This window comes from Berghia stephanieae, chromosome 2 (genome assembly GCF_034508935.2).
Source record: "Berghia stephanieae isolate SIO BIC M18660-M18661 chromosome 2, UCSD_Bste_1.3, whole genome shotgun sequence".
Classification (NCBI taxonomy): Eukaryota; Metazoa; Mollusca; class Gastropoda; order Nudibranchia; family Aeolidiidae; genus Berghia; species Berghia stephanieae.
The window spans coordinates 19,011,121-19,033,620 of record NC_088361.1 but is presented as its reverse complement, the minus strand read 5'-3'; the positions used below and the strand labels follow the sequence as shown (position 1 = coordinate 19,033,620).

General features: G+C 40.1%; 2 protein-coding genes and 1 long non-coding RNA gene across 10 annotated transcripts in view; 2 read left to right on the top strand and 1 right to left on the bottom strand.

Annotated features, from left to right (window-relative positions):
- Window positions 1-5,261, top strand: part of LOC144964436 (uncharacterized) — a 5,408-nt gene extending 147 nt beyond the window's left edge. The window contains exons 1-2 of the long non-coding RNA XR_013643839.1: window positions 1-45; window positions 1,642-5,261. The exon at window positions 1-45 is cut by the window's left edge and continues 147 nt beyond it. This is a non-coding gene — a long non-coding RNA (uncharacterized LOC144964436). The remainder of the gene's footprint in view (window positions 46-1,641) is intronic.
- Window positions 1-14,576, bottom strand: part of LOC144964435 (vacuolar protein sorting-associated protein 11 homolog) — a 63,841-nt gene extending 49,265 nt beyond the window's left edge. The window contains exon 1 of the mRNA XM_078898685.1: window positions 14,556-14,576. Coding sequence (XP_078754811.1) covers window positions 14,556-14,558 — 3 coding nt within the window. The 5' untranslated portion in view covers window positions 14,559-14,576. The remainder of the gene's footprint in view (window positions 1-14,555) is intronic.
- Window positions 14,577-16,357: 1,781 nt separating this feature from the next.
- Window positions 16,358-22,500, top strand: part of LOC144964433 (uncharacterized) — a 20,113-nt gene continuing 13,970 nt past the window's right edge. The window contains exons 1-3 of one of the 8 annotated variants that reach the window (XM_078898678.1): window positions 16,358-16,451; window positions 18,225-18,315; window positions 20,214-20,351. In XM_078898678.1, coding sequence (XP_078754804.1) covers window positions 18,288-18,315; window positions 20,214-20,351 — 166 coding nt within the window. In that variant the 5' untranslated portion in view covers window positions 16,358-16,451; window positions 18,225-18,287. Of the gene's footprint in view, window positions 16,587-16,773; window positions 16,793-16,906; window positions 16,989-18,224; window positions 18,316-20,213; window positions 20,352-22,500 lie in introns of those variants that run through there. The other 7 variants (XM_078898676.1, XM_078898677.1, XM_078898679.1 and 4 more) reach the window with 7 other exon arrangements.

The window sequence follows — 22,500 nt, the reverse complement described above, 5'->3', positions numbered from 1 at the left end:
TGAGTGTTGCTCTCTTCAATTTTCAGCGTATCCTCCCAAACAAAGGTGAGTTTTTGTCGCGAGTCTTGAGTGTAGAGTGTGAGTGTGACGAGTGACAATGACAATGACTGGTAAAAATGGAATGTGAGTTTGGATTACAAAGAGAGTTTTATCTAACTCACAGCTGACTGTTAAATGAAAAAGTAGGTAGATAGACGTCTTAAATGAAGATCAAACTTCCGAAAGCTCCTACATCCCCAGTATTCTTGTATTTTATAATGTTCTAGAGTACTATCTAGATAGTAGATAGGCGGTTTGGGAAGGGGGAAACTTTTTTTTTTAAGTTTGTCTCCCCCCTCCCAAACTCCCTACTAGAACATTATAAAAAAGTTTCCCATTCCCATTGAAACCCCCTACTAGAACAAGAATACTGGGGATGTAGGAGCTTTCGGAAGGCTTCCCGTCAATCTATCTTACTTAGACTAGGCAGTTCGACTGCAAACGGGGCTGATTGTGTCCCAGCTCTCAGCTAGCCCATGCCATAGTCATAGGGAAGTTGTGACTGGAAATTGAGGTGGACGTCTTAAAATATGACGTAACATTTTGGCAACACTCATATATTTAAAACCTTTAATTAATCTATTATTATTATTATTATTATTATTATTATTATTATTATTATTATTATTATTATTATTATTATTATTATTATTATTATTATTATTATCATTAGGGTATTATTATTATTATTATTATTATTATTATTATTATTATTATTATTATTATTATTATTATTATTATTATGACTGGGCACCTATCACTCATTCGTTTACTGCGTCTTTATCTGTTTATTGTTTGTTTTTGTTAGTTTTTTTCCCTCTTTTTTTGTTACCTATTTTTGTTGTTGTTTTTCAAAAAAATTTTACCATGATGTTTAATTAAAAAAAAAACTTCGATTTTAATTTTCTAAAATTATTTATTTATTTGAGATCAATATTTGTGGGCCTTGTTTCTTAATGGGGCTATGTGGTCTAGTGGGCAGCTATGTGGTCGAGCGGTATGACACTCGCTTTTTGATCGGAAGGTCCTTGGTTCGAGCTTCGCTTGGCGATAGTTGAGTCCTTAGAAAAGGCTCACATTTTCTCACCGTACTCAGGTTTTAAAAAATGAGTATCTGGCCATTAACAGCGTTGTCTCTGTCCGAAAAAATTGTATTATCGCCTAACAGGCGTCATGTCTCGTTCTCTATGTTACGTGTTGCTGTTTGTCAGAGACCCCTTGTAAAGCGCTTTGAGCATGTTTAGTGGAGATTGTACTATATAAAAGCTCAATTTAATTTTAATGAATTTAATTCGTACTTCCTTACAAAGGGGTAGGCTGTCCCATCGTTTATATTTATTCACCTTATCTACACCATTCACACTACACATCTCTTATTCGTCTTGTTTTGTTGATAAAGGGGGAACCAGAAACGTCCACAGTATGTCTTCGTCTAATAAATTGAGGCTTACAATTCAACACTTATCGTTATTTTTTAGATGATGTGTAATGTGTACATGTATCTTGTAGTCCTGCTTAAAACAATTGACATTAATCTCTACCCTAATTTCAAATGGTTACTATGAACTAATGTATCTACCTTTTATTTTTTTTTCCCCACAGTATTTGATAACCAACAGTTCGTTCCATGATGGTGAACAAGTGCTGTGTCCCTGGATGTGACAGTAATTATTACAGACTTAATTGTGCGCCAAAAAAGGCATCTTGTTTTGAATTCCCGAAAGATGCAGAACAAAGGAATTCATGGATTAGAAAAATTCCTCGGGAAAACTTCGTTGTGACAAAGTTTACTGTTGTTTGTGAAAAACACTTTCAGGAAGATGATATTATACATTTTAAAGTCGTTCCTGAAAAAAATGGACAACCACAGAAAACTGTTCGCAGGAAGCGTTTGAAGTTGAAAGCTGGTGCCATCCCATCAGTTTTTCCAAATCTTCCCTCTTACCTCACTACTACCCCTTTGCCTCAAAGGGAAAGCCCCAGGAGTAAGAGACAGAGACTTGAGGAGAGAGAAGAGGAAAGTTTTAACGTTTTTTTAGAACAAGATAAAATTTTAAGTTTTGAGCATTTTAAAAATGAAGTGTGTGGATTTCTGCAAAAGTGGAAATATAATGATATTTGTTATGCTTTAAAAATGATTCTGTATATTTGTATGCCACTGCATCGACTGATTCGGATGGATTAACGATTCCTTTTATTATATGTGTTAGTATATGTGTAAAAAATGATTTGAAACTAGATGTGTGGTTAAAAAATGTTCTTGTTTGTAAAAATGACTTGAAATGAATAATTCCGGACTCTAAGCTGTCTACTTGGAGCCAGTTAGAAAATATTTTAAGCCATTATTCTGCAACAGATTTTACATCTTCCTATAATTCAACATTTCATCAGGCAATTAAATTGTTGAATGTCTGCAGAGACAAAAATAATGATGATAGTAATAACAAAGTTTTTGATTTTTTTAAATTGATCAGTTAAATTTGATAAATCTGTCTCCATCACAGCGTAGATTTTCTGCTGAATGTATGATTGCTTCTTTTTGTATTTATTCAAATTCCCCGACAACTTATCGTAAGTTAAGGGATTCTTTACTTATTCTTCCCAGTGTGCAATATTTACGTTTATTATCTAGCACTGTATTTTTAAAATCAGGTCTGATTGCCAATGATTTTTTAGTGAATGAAATTAAGTACCTGTCAGATAAAGATTTGTATGTTAATCTTCTTATTGATGAAGTTCATGTCAAGTCGAAATTATCCTACAGAGGGGAGCAATGATTTCTTCTGTCATGTCTAATAAGAAATTAATTGTTGGAATGTTTCCTGTTGTAAAGATGGCTTCAGATTTCGTTTGAAACAACAAATGATGTAATTTTTAATGTTTGTAAAGCTGGATTTAATGTCATCAGTGTCATTTCTGATAACAATAGAATTAATCGAAAGATGTTTTCTTTACTGACTAAAGACTCAGAAACTAAATTTTTTATACCTAATCCTATTGACAATTCTCTCAAGATTTTTTTATTGTTTGACTCTGTTCATCTTCTCAAATCAATTCGAAATAATTGGTTGAATGTTAAAAACGATAGTCAAACTTTTACTTTCCCCAATTTAGATAGTGAAGTCATAGATAGCAAATGTATTTCTCATGCTTCCTTTTCTGATTTAAAGCATTTATACAGAGTTGAAAAGTCCCAACTTCTAAAAGAGGCCCCTACCTTAACCTGGAAATCACTATTCCCACACTCTTTAGAGCGTCAGAAAGTCAGTTTAGCCCTTAAGATATTTAATGAAACCAATATTGCTGCTTTGAAAACCTTAGGTCCTCATTCAGCTTTCAACATCTTGGGAGGGTACTGTTAATTTCTTGACTATAGTTTGTCGTTGGTGGGATATGGTTAATATACATCACCAGTATTATGGGAGGAATAAGATTAAACCAGATGCCTCTCCTTTCTTCTCTTGTGAAGATGAAAGACTGAGTTGGTTACTAAAAAATGTCTTCATGGCTCAAGAAATGGAACCAGATGCATAAAGAAACTAAGTGTGGTTTTTTGTCTTCAGATACATTTTATGCTTTGTCCCATACATTAGAATGTCTAGTTGAATTGATAAGATATGTTTTAACTAAACTTAATTTTAAATTTGTTTTGACTGGAAAATTTCAGACTGATGATCTTGAGGCTCGTTTTGGTCAATATAGGCAGTTATCAGGTGGAAATACTTTGATTTCTGTGGAAGAGATTCTTGAGAATGAAAGAAAATTAACTATAAAGCAGCTTTTAACTATTCATTCTTCCTCTAAAGGCAGCATTCCCTTAAATGTTAAATGTTTTTTTATCTGAGTTCTCTTCAGATAATTTGGATGAAAGTGACATGCTTTTCATTCAAAATTTTCCTTTTGAAAATGTTGAAATTCAGTCAGAGTCTTTAGATGTTATTATATATGTTGCTGGCTATGTTGCAAAGAAAGTTATTACAAAAACTGATTGTTCTTTTTGTTGTGAGATTGTAGGAGATAAAAACAAATGTCTTGACTTTTCTATTGATGATAAACTTTTAGAGTATTTTGAAAACCTTAATCACGGTGGCTTAACATATCCATCTCCTGTTCTTGTTCATTTGTTTCAAATTGCACTTTCAATCATGAATGTTGCTGTTAGTAATATGGAGCTACATTTTTTGAAGTTAAACAATCAAAAAGATGTCCAAATGAAACTAAATATAGCTTACTGGACAGAGTGTAACCTTCCCATTGAATTTTCATCTGTGTGTACGAATTGCAAGTCTCAAAGAGATAAGTTATTTCATATATGTATATCAACATTTGTCAACATTTTGTTGAATAATTATTCTAAGAAAGTAAATGAAGCAAACTGTTCTAATCAGATTGTAAATGTAAAAAAAGCCATAAAATTTGCATGATTTGTATTTTTGTCAGAATTTTATATTTGTTTGTTCCTGACCTCACATAGTGGGCAGGGAGATACATACTGTGTCTTTTATCCCCCTATATCTGTTTTCCAACATGCTGTCTTTGTCTTGGGAATGAGATTACTTGGTTTTGTCCTGGCCCTGGACGGATACCCTGGCTGGGAGGGAAACAGTCAAATGTATAGTTAGTTTTGGGAGATGATATTTTTTTTTCCTCGTAAATCATCTCTCTGTTATGTACTGTATTATTTTTCCTTTCACCAATGTATGATTTGTAAACAATTGAGTGTGTTCCTCTGGAAGGAGACCTGTGCTTATGTCTGAATGAGATATTGAGTGATCTCAAACTTCGTACACTGATAGTGTGCTCTTGGAATCAACATCTGTTCCCTATTTGAACCAATTCCCCTTTGTCTGCCTTATTTTTGGGTGCTTTAATTGTAATTCTATAACTTTTAACTATCCCATTTTCTTCCTTTTTTACTGGCGCTGATATGACCTAAGTGTTGTAAAACCCTTAAAAACAAAAACAAAAAACCCCACATATGCTTGTTTAGATTACTGGTTTGTATGTTTTGAAAACTATGATGTGTGTAATAAATATAATTGCTTGATTGAGTGATATAATTATTACTTCAACTATACTATAACTGTAATTATGTTTTTGAAATCACAAAGTATAAATATATTTTAAAAGTATGTCACTTGCAATCTCTGTTTTATATTATGTATGATATACAGATTGTTCATATGTTAAAAATAAATGTCCCAATGAGATAACTGTAAGAACTGAGTTTTATTTCTTACTCTAGTGTGCAAGCGGATGGTTGGCGGGGCCATAGTAGATGGGAATCCTTTTAAGGTTCTTCCATTGTCATACTGTTTCTTCTTTGGGGGGGGGGGGGGGGGGGGGGAGTATAATTATATGTCTAAAGCTATTGCAAGTGTTCTACAGCTACGACAGTCTCAGTCATTTTTTGGAAATGTATTTTCTTGCCTCTATTCAACTTGTAACTAAGCATCACCCTTGAATCATATACCTATGATGTTCGCATGGGTGTACGATCCGATAGTGATGTCGTTTCTTCTTCTCTTTACTAGCCTATCCTGCTTCTTTGGTTTGTGATTGTATTTTTGACAGGGGATATTTTTTTTTCTGTAAATCTTCTGCCTGTTTGTTCTTGGTTATTTATAATTTAGCTTATGATATCTTTAGGTTATGATTTTGATTTACATTTGTACTATTTTTGTTAGATTGCTTGTTTTTTTGTTTCAGCGGTCTCTCATATAACCTCAATTGTGTTGGAAGAGACCTAAAGCAACAAACAACAAAACAACTTGTAACTACAAACTGTTTTCAGTTACTTTTCTTTTATATATCACCTTACTCTCTCTCTCTCTCTCTCTCTCTCTCTCTCTCTCTCTCTCTCTCTCTCTCTCTCTCTCTCTCTCTCTTCTAGTGTTCTCTTAACAAGCTTACATACACAGCTGTTCTGTTTGTTCAGTCGTGCTATACGACTGAGTACTTACGTACAAAAAGGGTGTTAGCATATCCCTGGGCCATAATGCATGTTATGGGGTAACCATCATCAATCTATATTTTTTCCTGTAAATATCTTTCGTCACCTATTTTGAAAGATGATATTTATTTCCCTCGTAGTAAATCTACCTCTCTGAAACATCCATGGCAGGGCCTAAAGTCTTGGTATTATTTTAACTTGTCTAACATCTTACTTACCACTGAGCACTTATATGACCTTAACAGTGAGCATGGTATAACCCACATAAAAGTAAAAAAAAAGGAAAGTATAAGAATTCTCACTTTTAAATTTTATACTACTATTATTATTATTACTACAAAGTACTCTATATGGGTAACTTGTGTAACTTTAGCTAAGTCGTTATTGATATTGAAATGAACGAACTTATTAGCGTTAATATTATTTAGAAATAAGATCCGCTAACACTTAACACGTCTTTAAATTGTTTTGTGCGCGAAGAGCTGCACGCCAGCGTACAGGTAAACGATAAAGTGGACAGCGGCGAAGTCGGCCTGTTAGTTTTCGTCCCTCTCCCACGCTTCCTGGCCTGTGCTATATAGAGGGCCTTGCGTGTACATATATGCAGGTCTGACCACAGACTACAGTCTATGGGTCTGACATCCGAACCCACTTATGGCCCTAACATTGTTGTAATGGACATTTTATTGCGTCTTTTTTGAGATTCCCATTACAACAATGAGCCCATATGGATTTGGGTTATCATTTGAAATCCTAATAATGATACAAATAGCTAAAAATGTGACGCTAAAATATAATTATAGTCAGTGGCGTAGGGCCTTAAAGGCTATTAAGGCTAAGCCACAGGTCGTCATTGTCTTGAAAGTATGTAAGAATTTAACAATAAATAGTCACACTTTTAATTTTCTGTTTCACAAACAATGAAATTCATTGTTGACCTGGTGATAAAAAACTCTTACAGAGCCTCAAAACTTGAACCAATCACACCGCTTTGAATTTACTACAGCTCGAGTCGTACTCGTGCCCCTGACCAATCAGTACAGCGTGTGGCTTTAAAGGTTGAGAGGGCTTCCAGCCATATTCCCACGGTACAACCAGGCGATGCATTTCACGCTTGCCGTGTGCTATGACTGTGGGCATGACGTTGAACTGAGTCATTGTGGCTTTCTTACTCGCAGCCACACACAATGACCTAATTGTTCCATTGATGGCAATCGTGTTGTACCTGTTACTCATCCCTCTTTGAGGCATGTCAGGCATGTGATATTGAATTCCTCATTGTCCCTTTTAAACTTGAGTGTGAGACTGTATGTATGTTTACTGATAATTCGAGTGTTAATCTGATGTGTGCAGTGTTTGTTTTTTAAATTTTAATTAATTGCTATTATTAAGTGTGATGAATCGCGTTGATCACCTGTTGACTATCAATACCAGTTCTTTGAATAGGGAAAATAAACTTTTGATTAAAAGTCTCGGTCCCCATCAACCAAACGATTTTGTACTCACTATTAAAGACGGGAAACAGAATCGGTCATTTAATTTGATAAAGATTGGTATAGTCGTTTTCCTTGGCTATCGGTGAGAATAGAAAATAAGAGTTTATTTTCTTTTAATTATATTTTGTTTGGCGATAACAGCAATACAGAATTGTCTTGGACAAGAAGTGGATTTACCTGTTTGAAAAATTTAACACAGAGAGCATTGAACCATCAGAAGTCTAACTTATATTTAAATATCACCACTAGATTGAAAACCGTTGGTACTCTTCACATAGGTGCACAGATTAACAGTGGCTATCGCTTATCCTTAGCTAGGCATGATGAACAAGTTACAAAGAACATACAAATTTTGGTAAAATAATTGAGTGCATCAAACTCTCTCTCTCTCTCTCTCTCTCTCGCTCTCTCTCTCTCTCTCTCTCTCTCTCTCTCACTCTCTCTCTCTCTCTCTCTCTCTCTCTATATATATATATATATATATATATATATATATATATATATATATATATATATGCGACAACCCATCTCAAATCCAGCCCCATGCTCCTAAATGACCAGGCTACGCCGCTGATTATAGTCCTGATCTATCTAGATTCTTTTAGTGCTGGTTCCAAATATATATTCCAAAAAACTCTCGATTGCCCGCGAAAAGATCTATGCAGACGATATTGATATATCATATTTGTGACCCTCTGTCTCAAAACGGTATTATGTCGGGATGATTCAGACCCCAAAAAGTGAATTTAGAGATAGATTGATGAGCAATTGGAGCTTAGAAGTTTTTGCAATGCAAGAAATAGTCTTTATACTCCACCATAACGTACAGAAATTAAATCCAAGTTGGATTTTTGTGGCTATGAATTCAATTTCCCTTACCGAGTGAATCCCGACATAATACCGCTTCGATATGGTGGGTCACATTTGATAAAGCAGACCAGACGAAGCAGCACATACCAACAATATCAAATACCCTGCGACATTGGAAGCTCAACGAATTCAAAACAGAAATCACAGTGGTTAACAAGAAACAAGCGGAATGGAATAGTGTAAAAAAAAAAACAACTCAGAAACTTGTTTAATGAGAATGAAGACATCAAACGGAGAAAAATGCTAGCTCAAACTGTATTTAGAGAACTACTCAGCGTTTGGAACGGGACGAACATCATTAATGAAAATAAAAGAATACAAAGCGCTAGTCCTGCCAATCCTTATGTACAACTGTGGTACGTGGGGTCTTACAAAAAAGAATAATTTGGACACCCTGGACTCCCTTCATCGCAAACAATTGAGTTTGAGACGTGTCATTGGGGTGCATTGGCCAGACAAAACCAGAAATGAGCCGCGGCTTGACGTCATCACAGTATATGGCGGTGCCACGATCAGAGATTTAAAAAACAAAACAAATTACACTAGTTACAGAATGAACGACGATAACGTCACTTGGCTCTTTGTTTTAATGAGTTTGGTGATATTTCTCACTAAACTAAATCATTTAGGCTATATAAACGTTTGTTTTTTTTTTTTTTTTTTTTTTTTTTTTTTTTTTTTTTTTTTTTTTTTTTTTCGTTGGTATGTTTCATCTGAGCATTTTACCTAAACGCAAAGCATCAATAAGAAAATGAATAGTAAAAAATGAAAAACTTTTTACTCTCGAGTAGCCGAGTCTGTTAGATTTGGCAGCAGCTTCTTATGGTTCACACTATTATGTTATGACGATCGACCCAATCAGCAAAGTCCTGTCCGCATTCGTGCACCGTCGCGAACCCGCCTGGTAGCATCGTCACAACACACCTTTCGACTAGATGCTCTGTCGTCTCGGGTTCTTGCCCACAGCGTGGACATATTGGACAGGAAGTTAGACCCCACCGATTTGGCAGCAGCTTCTTATGGTTCACACTATTATGTTATGACGATCGACCCAATCAGCAAAGTCCGGTCCGCATTCGTGCACCGTCGCGAACCCGCTTGGTAGCATCGTCACAACACACCTTTCGACTAGATGCTCTGCCGTTTCGGGTTCTTGCCCACAGCGTGGACATATTGGACAGGAAGTTAGACCCCACTGATGTAACGCACCGGCCGTTAGGCAGCTCCTCGACCGAAGCCGATTCGCAGCTACCCAGTGTCTCCTCTTACTGGTATCAAAGCCTGGCAACTTCTCACCAAGCTTAGAGGAGTGTAGGTCCCCGCCCCCACGAGGGATTGGATTCGTCCAAACCGACTTCCATCTCGTATGTGCAGCTCTGTCCGTAGTCAGGGATTCTGCGTACAAGGGTTGCCGGGACTTATTTCGGCTCGAAACGGGGCACCGTTCATTATGCGCATGAGAGGGGTATCCCCATTCCCTCTCTCTTTGATCTTACTCAGCCAGTTTCCCGTAATGGTCTCCCTCCGGACATCGGGGGCTGGATCGCTGCCATTACCGGGCCCCATTCTCTAGGGGTTGTTGCTAGCGTTCCCGACACTATGTGCATCGACTTGCGAAGTTTTACATCTACCTTCTCAACGTTTCTGCTTCTACCCCACACTGGAGCGCAATACTCCGCGGTGGAATAGCATAGTGCCAGGGCGGATGTTCTCAGGAGCGCCTGGCTAGCGCCCCAAGTCGATCCCGCCAGCTTCCTCAGAAGACTGTTGCGTTTCTCTATCTTCCGGGCAACCCCTTCGAGATGAACCCGATAGGTAAGGCTGCGATCCAACGTCACCCCTAAATATTTTGGACGCGGCTCATATGGGAGTGGCTGGTCCCCGACTAGGACATTCAGTTTACGGGTGTGCCAACCACTGCATAAGTGAAATGCAGTGGCCACGATTTTTGAAGTGTTCATCTTCAGGTACCACTTGTCAAAGTAGGATTTGAGTCTGGTGACGTCCTCGCTGAGTACGCTCTCGAGACGGGTCCACACTTTACTCTGAGTAACGAGTGCCCAGTCGTCTGCGTATCCCAGCCTCAGGGAGGAAGTGTTCGGCATATCGCTAATGTAAACGTTAAACAACATTGGCGCAAGTACCGACCCCTGAGGGACCCCATTCTTCAATTTCCTTACTTTGCTCGTGACGTCTCCCAGCGCGACGTGGAATTGCCTTTCCCCTAAGATCGAAGAGAACAACTTCAAGGTCTTTTTGCACCTTATGATGTTTGCAAGTTTGAGCATTAACCCATCGCACCAGACCGTATCGTACGCCGCTGATAGGTCTATAAACACAGCACCTGTTTGCTGTTTTCTCTCGAACCCGTGCTCAATATGCTCTGTAAGGGCAATGACCTGCTCCGTGGTGCACCTCCCTTCCCTGAAGCCTGTCTGCTCAGGTGGCAGGGCAGCGTCTAGGACCGGCCCCCATCGGTTTAATAGAACACGCTCCAACAATTTGTGAAGACAGCTCAGCAGCGATATGGGTCTGTAACCGTCTGCCTCCTTCGCCGGCTTCCCTGGCTTCAGGATGGCAACTATCTTCGCGTGCTTCCACACTTGTGGAAGCTTTCCTTTTGCAAGGATGTCAGACATTGCCTCTGCTAGCCAGGCCCGTGCCCTGGGGCCCAGATGCGTCACCATATCGGGATATACACCATCTATCCCTGCTGCTTTGCCGTTCTTTACTTCGCTAATGGCTGCACCCACTTCTCGGGGACTGAACGGGGCCGTCCAGTCCGACTCCTCCGCAGGTAGCGAGTCCAAAATCGTACGGTATGCCTTGCGGACACCGCGCTCAAAAGCCTGATTAGGGACCCGCTTACTACGGGTCTTAATATTCTTGGCAATTGTGTCTGCCTCGCATTCCGGTGCAGCCTTCGCGAAATTCCGATCTGGGTCCAATTTCTTTATCAGACGCCAAGCGTGGCAGCTGGAGTGTGTAAAGTCGAGACTTTCCACGGTCTCCTGCCACCGTTGCTTCCTTCCCTCTGCCAGAGACTGAAGTAGTCTATCGGCTGTGTCCTGGGACTGGGTCTGCTGGTACTCTCGGTACAGCTCTTCCGACTCTGCTGTCCAGCAAGGGGTGTAGAATTTCCGTTTGCCCCGTGGAATAGAGCGTTGAGCGCTCTTAACCAGTAGCCTACTAAATCTGGTTATATTCTTGGACTTGGGAGGAATAGCAGGGCAGACCTGCTCGATATAGGAACTGAATTCCTCCCAGTCAGCCTTCCTGAAATTCCATCTGCAAAGTGGGAGAGACTGCACCCTTGGTATTGTCACCCCAGCTGTGACAAGGACCGGCCTGTGCTGGCTATGCGGAAAGTCCCCGAGGACTGTCCGCTTCACCTGCAGCGGTTCACCGTTCGCGCCTTTCGTTACGAGGGTGAGGTCTGGAGTGTACTCCTTCTTATGGCGGGTACCCCGGAAGGTACCCTTGGCTGTAGGATCGTACACTAGGTGTAGATCATTACAGTCCATCCATGAGCGGAGTTGTCTTCCTGCCTCGTTGCAGTCTCGGTAGCTCCATTCGTGATGGTGGCTATTAAAGTCTCCCAGACAGATGGAAGGGTGGCTGACCACCGGTACTGGTGGTGTAGTCCAAGTCGCTCTAGGTGGTTTGTAAATATTATGCAAACACAGTCCACCTACTTCCACGGAAATTCGGTTCACCCCATTGCTGTCCGTTACGCTCTCAATGACCCTTACCTTCGATGGCTCTTTAGCGTAAACGCTAACCCCTCCTTTGAGCCTCGAGGTGTCCTCGCGTTGGACCGCCGTATAGCCTGGGATCTGGAATCGGGAAGATTGCACGCCTGAATAAAGGTGGGTCTCCTGTAACAGGAGGATATCTACGCAATGAACGGCCAATAGCTTTGATAAAAGCTCATTTTTTGCCATACTCTGGCTCTCGACGTTCAGGGACAATATACGCGTCAGCTCGCCATCCCCGCCGTCGCATTTTCCGTTCGGCAGGCCGCGAATCGATTGATGCATGGGACGTTTGCTTTTTTCTCGGACGTGCCGACGACCCTGGCGACACGAACGCGGTATTATTTGGCTAGGCGGCAGACCGCTTCGCCATTGACGGGACTGATTGGGACTCGACATAAGGATAATAGTGTGGCGCCCGGGATAGGGCTGCTATTCGGGCACCGGGTTTGGATCAAATTTAGTCACACACCGGGGCGAGCAGCTCATGTGGCTCGTTGGCTCGATACCCGGGATGGTCTCGTGACGGTCGACCGGGGTTTACACCTTTGCCCTCCCGTGTGCCTCAAGCCCCCTCACCACTGCAAGGTAAAGATCCACGAGGGGGACCGATTTGGCAGCAGCTGCTTCTTATGGTTCACACTATTATGTTATGACGATCGACCCAATCAGCAAAGTCCGGTCCGCATTCGTGCACCGTCGCGAACCCGCCCGGTAGCATCGTCACAACACACCTTTCGACTAGATGCTCTGCCGTTTCGGGTTCTTGCCCACAGCGTGGACATAAAGGACAGGAAGTTAGACCCCACTGATGTAACGCACCGGCCGTTAGGCAGCTCCTCGACCGAAGCCGATTCGCAGCTACCCAGTGTCTCCTCTTACTGGTATCAAAGCCTGGCAACTTCTCACCAAGCTTAGAGGAGTGTAGGTCCCCGCCCCCACGAGGGATTGAATTCGTCCAAACCGACTTCCATCTCGTATGTGCAGCTCTGTCCGTAGTCAAGGATTCTGCGTACAAGGGTTGCCGGGACTTATTTCGGCTCGAAACGGGGGCACCGTTCATTATGCGCATGAGAGGGGTATCCCCATACCCTCTCTCTTTGATCTTACTCAGCCAGTTTCCCGTAATGGTCTCCCTCCGGACATCGGGGGGCTGGATCGCTGCCATCACCGGGCCCCATTCTCTAGGGGTTGTTGCTAGCGTTCCCGACACTATGTGCATCGACTTGCGAAGTTTTACATCCACCTTCTCAACGTTTCTGCTTCTACCCCACACTGGAGCGCAATACTCCGCGGTGGAATAGCATAGTGCCAGGGCGGATGTTCTCAGGAGCGCTTGGCTAGCGCCCCAAGTCGATCCCGCCAGCTTCCTTAGAAGACTATTCCGCTTCTCTATCTTCCGGGCAACCCCTTCGAGATGAACCCGATAGGTAAGGCTGCGATCCAGCGTCACCCCTAGGTATTTTGGACGCGGCTCATATGGGAGTGGCTGGTCCCCGACTAGGACATTCAGTTTACGGGTGTGCCAACCACTGCATAAGTGAAATGCAGTGGCCACGGTTTTTGAAGTGTTCATCTTCAGGTACCACTTGTCAAAGTAGGATTTGAGTCTGGTGACGTCCTCGCTGAGTACGCTCTCGAGACGGGTCCACACTTTACTCTGAGTAACGAGTGCCCAGTCGTCTGCGTATCCCAGCCTCAGGGAGGAAGTGTTCGGCATATCGCTAATGTAAACGTTAAACAACATTGGCGCAAGTACCGACCCCTGAGGGACCCCATTCTTCAATTTCCTAACTTTGCTCGTGGCGTCGGCCCCGTTCAGTCCCCGAGAAGTGGGTGCAGCCATTAGCGAAGTGAAGAACGGCAAAGCAGCTGGGATAGATGGTGTATATCCCGATATGGTGACGCATCTGGGCCCCAGGGCACGGGCCTGGCTAGCAGAGGCAATGTCTGACATCCTTGCAAACGGAAAGCTTCCACAAGTGTGGAAGCATGCGAAGATAGTTGCCATCCTGAAGCCAGGGAAGCCGGCGAAGGAGGCAGACAGTTACAGACCCATATCGCTGCTGAGCTGTCTTTACAAACTGTTGGAGCGTGTTCTATTAAACCGATGGGGGCCGGTCCTAGACGCTGCCCTGCCACCTGAGCAGGCAGGCTTCAGGGAAGGGAGGTGCACCACGGAGCAGGTCATTGCCCTTACAGAGCATATTGAGCACGGGTTCGAGAGAAAACAGCAAACAGGTGCTGTGTTTATAGACCTATCAGCGGCGTACGATACGGTCTGGTGCGATGGGTTAATGCTCAAACCGATTTGGCGGAATGTATTTTGCGATAGATTAGCGTCCAAAGGATAGCAAGCAATTGCTATTGTCTGTTTCACGCTATAGAAACCGGGATAAACGCCGGCTCCATGGTCCGAATGGCTCTGAAGGACTACTTTACCATTTATTATCCACAATGATCTGTTGCTGTTTATCCAGAAGCGCATCATCATCATCATCATCATATCGTGTCGCGCCAGTGTTGAATCCATTGGATGGCTTCAGGGGTACAGCCTCTCACGTCCATATCACTGATATATGGTCCAAGTTCGCACTCGTGAAGGATGTGGTCCATGTTTTGAGCCGTGTGTCCACATTGACATCGGCAGTCCAGAAGCGCATAAAATCATCTTATCAAAATAAGTAGGTATCGTTTATATCTTATACACATATTCATATGTGACCCATCGCCTCAAAACGGTATTATGTCGGAACGAATCATATGCTTAAAAGCCGAATTAAATGTTAAACTGGTCAAAAATATAAATTGTTGGCATTAGCACCCTAAAATATGGTATCCATTCACCTCAATAAAACATACAAACTCAACACAAGTCTGATATTTCTGGTTTTAAATTAAAATTTCAACATCTTAACCAACCCGACTTTATACCATTTTGAGGCAATGGGTCACATATTGCATGTAGTTTTCTTTTTTCCAGACGACACCTCTAGTTGTGATTTCTAGCAATTGATGTTATATAAAAAAAAAAGGAACGCTAAAGGTACCCTAAAAAAAAACTAAAAAAAACCTTGAGCTTTTATATAGCGCAATATCCACTAAACGTGCTCAAAGCGCTTTACAAGGGGTTCCTGGTCAACAGCAACACAACATGTAGGACAAGACATGACGCCTGCCAGGCGATATTACAAATTTTTGGGACAGAGACAACTCTGTTGTTAACGGCCAGGTACTCATTTTACACCTGAGTACGGTGAGAGAATGTGAGTAAAGAGCCTTCTCCAAGGACTCAACTATGCGCCGAGCGAGGCTCAAACCCAGGACCTTTCGATCCGAAAGCGAGTGTCATACCACTAGACCACATAGCCGCGTGACATAGCCCTAGTTACATAAATAACGTAATTTGAAAACGGCACCCACAACAAACAGCGCTATCAATAAATAGCGGGTGCAACAACAGGCCTTTCTTTTTACTATAATGAGATGGTAAAGTTGGGCTCTGTTTCAGAGACAACCAGCTGGTGTAGGACTGTTGAGCATATTTTAAGGAAGGCATAGAAAAATAAACTTGCTAAAAACGCTTTACAATCGGTCCATAGCAAACAGGAACAATTAACATGTAGGACGAGACATGACGCCTGTTAGCAGTTGGGCGATAGTGGGCTATTCCCCCCCCCCCCCCCGACAATGACAACACTGTTTACTGGAGATACTCATTTTACACCGGAGTACGGTGAGAGAATGTGAAAAAAGAGTATTTTCCAATGACTCAACTATGCGCCGCGGGGGCGAGACTGGCGAATGTCAAACCACTATATTACATAGCAGCATATTGCTGGATATAAGATAAATCTAGATTTACGATCGAACTAAACATTCTATATTAATTAATTATTCAACGTAAATTACTGTGATATGTATTATACTTTGACTTTAGTTCATATTATAAAACTTGGCTGGAAACAAGTCAAGTTCGTTTGGCACTGGTGTTGCAGCTTCATCATACCATGCCTTGGTGGCTAAAGCACAGGAAAATAGAAAAGCTCTTTTTCCAACGCTTTATTTTGTACGAGAGAACCCAGAGGCTGGCGTCAACGTGAACTTGGAGCCTAGAATCTAGAAATAGGAGGCTTGGAGCGTGGCCTTCGTTATACTAGAGTAACGAAGGTCACGCTTGGAGGGGCTTCCTAGCGTTTGCTCTCCTCTTTCTAGGGGGGTTCTTGGGCTGGCGTCTATAAATAGTGTAGGGGAAATTTGAGACTTAAAATGTTGGATTTTCCTATTTGTTTCGAAACTCGAAACTTGGATCCTTTATCAAAACAATGTACCAATGCAGTAAGTTCAGTAAATATTGAGCTTTTTTAAAATATAGCGCAATATCCACTAAACGTGCTCAAAGCGCTTTACAAATATTGATCTGTATGCTCTGCTTTTGAAAATATTACGGCTCACGTCCCTACGACGAACAAAGTAAGGCATTGTACATTTTTGTTTGTCAAAAGTTATTCATTCTAATTCGGGTGTAGCGCCCGCAAATGTTAAAATGATGACGTTTCAGTTTCATTATTGTAGGTACTTTGGTAAAAAAATCAAATTGGATTGAGCTCAATGAATCCTATATCATTTTAAAGTGCTTTTCAACACGATTCTAATGATACCAAAATTGTGAAAATCAGGTAAGCAGAAGAAAAGTTATGTTAATTTAAAGGCTGAAAAATGGTCTTCTATTTGCCTTTGTTATTTACTGACGGACTTTGTGACCTGAAAATTGTTGCATTTCCGGTAGTAACCACCATTTGGATTTCAAAACTGGTCTAAAATGGTCGCTAAGATTTGAGTAAGGATTTTGCTGGAACGAATTTCATGGATGCGGTATACAACTTTGCCCTGAATTTAATTTTATATTAAAGTTAAGATGTTTAGTAAACGTGCCATCATGAAATTTTGATTTACTAAGTTCTAATCTTTTAATTATCCAAAGCGAAATTATACCTTATTTTATCCACAATCAAAAGATATACTAAATTGTCATTGATTTTAAAATAAACGACACCAAACGATAGAGTAATTTCTCCTGAAGAAAATAAGACATAAATCATTAAAATCCATCCATAAACAAAAAAATCTATGGAACTTTTTCTGAGACCCATCACTCAAAAGTCCATAAAATCGGGTCACAGCCACTAGCCCATTTATCGGCTCCCTGCTGGAGGGCCAAATGGACGTTTACCAAAGTACCTAATTATTGTTCATTTCATTGATTTCTCAAATTCCAGTTGGTTTTCTTATCAGCAGTCAAGATCAGTTGTCAATATCTGTCCCTTTTTGAGACGATTGCTTTTCCAGTGTGGCTCAGCTGTACTGTATGATTATCTCCGTACCCGAAAGATTCCTATCGAGTTCCAATATCCAACGTAGTTGGTGTGTGTTATGTCAATGCCATCAGCAAGCCACCTCTCCCTAGTTCAATTTGCGGCGTAGTGCTGCGGCTGACACCGGGGTTATTTTAGTCTTTCTTTTGAATAAAACCTAAGACAAATTTCCGTATGGGGATGACTAAAGAGAACTCTATTATTATTTACTCTATTGAAATGTTACAAGGGTGCGTTTGTGTGTGTGTGTGTTTCTAGTCTAGGCTCACATATTTGCAGGTCTGATAACCGAGTGCAATTATGGCCTGGATAACATTGTTGTAATGAACAATATTTTGCATCATTTAAAAAAAAAGATTTCCATTACAACAATGAGCTCATAATGAATTGGGTTAGCAGACCTGCAAATAAGTGTACATCAACCTAATTTCTTTCAGGGGTTTCTTTAACTTTAATCTTTCAAGTTTTAAATTTTGCTTGTTACATGTTATTATATATTGCTCTGTTATACTGTTCTCATTTTTATTTTATTATTATTATTGTTATTATTATTATTATTATTATTATTATTATTATTATTATTATTATTATTATTATTGTTATATGAATAGATTGTGTTACGAGAGTGTTAGGCTTTTATAATGTGGATTGGTGGGTGGTGACTGCTGTTTATAATCTTGGTAAAAAATTGCTCTATAACGTTTTATGTTGAGCATTGATAATTTGTCTCCATTAGGTACAACAGTAAGACCACATCAATTTTGCTTATCAGACAAATAAATCTTGTGGAATCTTAGAGATGTCCGATGCCTTATCCTATTCTACTTGTGAGTAGATATAAAGACATACATATTTCACTTTGATAAAGTACTTTCTAGTCCTAGACCAGCTTCTATGTAATGATAGGAGAAGCTTAAATCTCGCTATAAAAAGTTTTTTCTTTGTGCTAACTTAATTTTCAATCAGTAGTCTTTGTCCCACTTTGCAAGTAACCCAGACTGTTATTAACCCCTCCTACCCCACTGCGACCTAATGGTCACAATCTTGATGTTGGAGGAGAAGTAGAGATAGAAGATAATAACGATTTTAATAACGAAACGCAGGTGCCAGCAAACGCTACAGTTTGTAACTCCCCTTTTCAGCCAAGAAGAACTTTAAGACAAAGAAAAATACCTGAGAAACTTAATTTATAGTGCATGTAATTGTTTGCCTAATTTCGAGTTTGTTGAACTTGATGATGTTCTACTTATCTTTAATTTCATTTTATACGATAAACTTCTTTTTACATTGTTACAATATTAACCTAATTTTATATTAATATCTGAGTGATTCTAAGAATCAGTCCTTAGCAGCAAGAGTTTATTTAAACTTCTATTTGATCAGCATTCCATTTCTTTTCCATTCATTGAACTGTTCTTGTTAAGCTTTAATGAAGTCATCTATTATTAACTAGGGCGCGAGGAATGTAATGTATGCATTATTATCATTATTACTAGTTTGATATCAGTAGTCATTTGAAATATTCATCAAATGAATATATCTACTTTTATTTAGTCCTTGTTTTTGTACTGCTGAGACTAGCAGCTGATTTGTACTTTTACTTTCGTTTTTGTTATCATAAATAAGCAGAAATCTGAAATACGACGTGACTTATCATATCTTTGTGTTACCCATCCATTACACTATGTGACCTAAATTGGCGTAGGGGCATTGACGCCTCAATTTGAATAGATCTACATCAGGCGCTACCATAACGAGTTATTATTCTTCATTCCCCGCACCCCTCTTACATAAATTAAACTCGCCGAGAGGTTATGTGCAGCTATGTGGTCTAGTGGTACTAGTACTGGTAAGTAATTTTTGTTGTTGTTGAAAGATTAAAGAAAAGAGGTCGATGTGCACTTATTTGCAGGTCTGATAACCCAATTCGAACACAGGACCTTCCGATCGGAAAGCGAGTGTCATACGACTAGACCACATAGCTGCACAATAGTACACTCTAGCACAGTTTCCTCTAACTCCTCAGGACATGGAAAAAGTTTGAGAAATCCGTGCTTTGTCATAATCATGATGATGGAGAGGTGGGAGGCAGCGTGGCTCAGCGGTGTGGTCTTTGTTTAGTATATGAAAGATACCTAGTTCGAATATCTACTGGGTTATATTGCCTTCAGCAAGCCACCTCTCTCTAGCTCAATTTGTGGCACTGCGCAGTCTTCCCTTGGAGGCGACCCTAAGACAAATTTCCGCTTGAGGATGAATAAAGGGAACTTTATTATTTATATATTTTATTGATATGTTGAGGGATATTTATGATATGTTACAAGGGGTTCGCGTGTGTGTGTGTGTGGTTGGGGGGGAGGGGTATGGAGGCTGTACTGGAACATTCATTAACCATCGTAACCAACTATTTGCAAATTATGCCGCATGACATTGAAATCAAAACAAATGATGAATTAATAAGAATAAGCAAAGAGATGTGTCGGTTATGCGGAACGGGGATGGTGCATGTGAGTGGCTGTGTGTTTCTGCATTTGTATCATACTGCACACACACACACACACACACACACACACACACACACACACACACACACACACACCTGCAGTGTAGCTTGAGCACGTTTAGTGGAAAATGCGCTATATCAAAGCTCAAGTTATTATTATTTATTTATTTCATTCGCTTTCTCCTCTTTGCTTTAAATATAAGGATTGTCTTTCTATTTTAGGTCCCATAAAAATTGTGCGTGGTCACCGTACTGAAAAAAAGCCCAGAATGGCGTCACAAAAAGCAGAGGACTACCCAAATGAAGATGTTATGGTTCTAAACAGGGAGAAGGGAACATCTGTATTGGCCCATTTGTTTGGTATGACAAATAAGCTATCTGTCATTTGGTTTCATTTTATTTTATTTTTCTTCTTTTTATATTTTCTCGTTTCAATTCTATCCCGCACTCTCCTCTCATTGTTCTCTCTCTCTCCATGATACACACGCACACACACACACACTTACCCCCCCCCCCCCCCCACACACACACACACGCTTTGCCCTTTTTCATACGCTCTATCCTCCTCACCTCACCATTCTCCTGTACTCATCTCTTGCATATGATATGATAGGAATTCATTTAATCTGATATAAAAAATAAATAACAATGTGAAATTGAATGTAAGCTTCAATTTATAATACGAAAACAGATAAAATGGACATTTCAGTTTTCCCCTTTATCAACTAAACAGGATGAATGAAACACTACAGATGAATGAGATAATGCGGTAGTGGCGTTGTTAAGATGAATAAGCAAAAACAATGTTTTCCTATATTAAATTGAAGCTTACATTCAATTTCACAATGTTATTTATTTCTTTGAGCCTCGAGCAGCAACATTTACATTCCGATATAAAAATGATATTTTCCTATTCCAATGGCCAAGGATGACCAACTTAGGAATAACCGTAGATTCTGGTGACTAAGTCTAAGGCTAGCCGGGGTGACTAAGACTAGCCCCTGAATACCCCCTCCCCCCAAGATTGAAAGATAGTAAACAAATATAAGTAAAATGGGAATATCATTTGATAGATTCTCCACACTTAAGAGAAATAACATTGGGCAGGTTATTTCACTGTCACGATTTGTCTTATCAAGATGTTTAAAAAGTGGCCAAACGGGGAAGGATCAAATCATCAAACGATGAGCATCTTTGTAATTTGACCCCAATATGAATGTTAATTTAGTTTATGTTATTATATCATTATTTTATATTATTTCCGTATTTGACATAGCATGTGGATGTATTATAACATATCTTGTATTAATGACTTTATGTTTAGTTATTACATTGTTGTAATATGATAATATTATGTTGATGTAGTATGTATAATGTTTCATTTGTATAATAATGTCACTATATTATTGTTTCGCGCATTGAGCATCACCCAGTGATGAAAATGCGCGTTATAAATGTCATGTATTATTATTATTATTACCATATTTGTTTAGATAATATCTAACATTGTGTGAGGGGGGGGGGGGCATATTTGGGGGCTGGTGTAATAACCTCAACTGGCCGTCATCATCATCATCATTGCCTTTTTCACCCTGGGTCGGGGTGTTGGCCACAGACAGTTTCCATCCTTCTCTATCATCATCATCATTGCCTTTTTCACCCTGAGTCAAGCTATAGGCCACAGACAAACAGTTTCCATCCTTCTCTATCATGAGCTATCTTTTTAATCTCGTTCCATGTCTGATCACTTCTCTGTATATCAGCTTCTTTAAGTCTTCTCCATGTTCCCCGTGGACTTCCCCTTGATCTTCTGCCCTCTGAGGGTTCCAGTCTAATACTTTATTTGTTCTAGTGGAGTCATTCTTTCTAAGGGTGTGTTTAATCCACCCCATTTTATGGTAGACTGTAATAGCAGGCTTATTTCATTTACAGAAAAATAGGCTAATTTCAAATTAAGTCTATCCCCCCCCCCCCCCTCACACACCCTCTCTCCACACACACACACATACACACAATCCAATATTGAAGTTGAAGGAACACATTTTACAACCTCTGTACCGTCCTCAAATTTTAATTTTTAAAGTTGGAAGGTCACTGTTGCTATTATGTTGCAATTTCCAAATTTTATGCATGTTTAAGGCAAATATACCAATGACCAAGTTTGTCATCTTTTTATTTTAAAACAAAAAAAAACAAAAAAAATTGAGCTTTATATAGCCCAATATCCACTAAATGTGCTCAAAGCACTTTACAAGGGGTCCCTGGTCAACAGTAACATTTAACATGTAGGATGGGACATGATGCCTGTTAGGCGATATTACAATTTTTCAAAGACAACGCTGTTAACGACCAGGTACTCATTTTACACCTGAGTACGGTGAGAGAATGTGAGTAAAGAGCCTTTTCCAAGGACTCAACTATGCGCCGAGCACGAGGCTCGAACCCAGGACCTTCCGATCCGAAAGCGAGTGTCATACCACTAGACCACATAGCCGCACATTATTATATA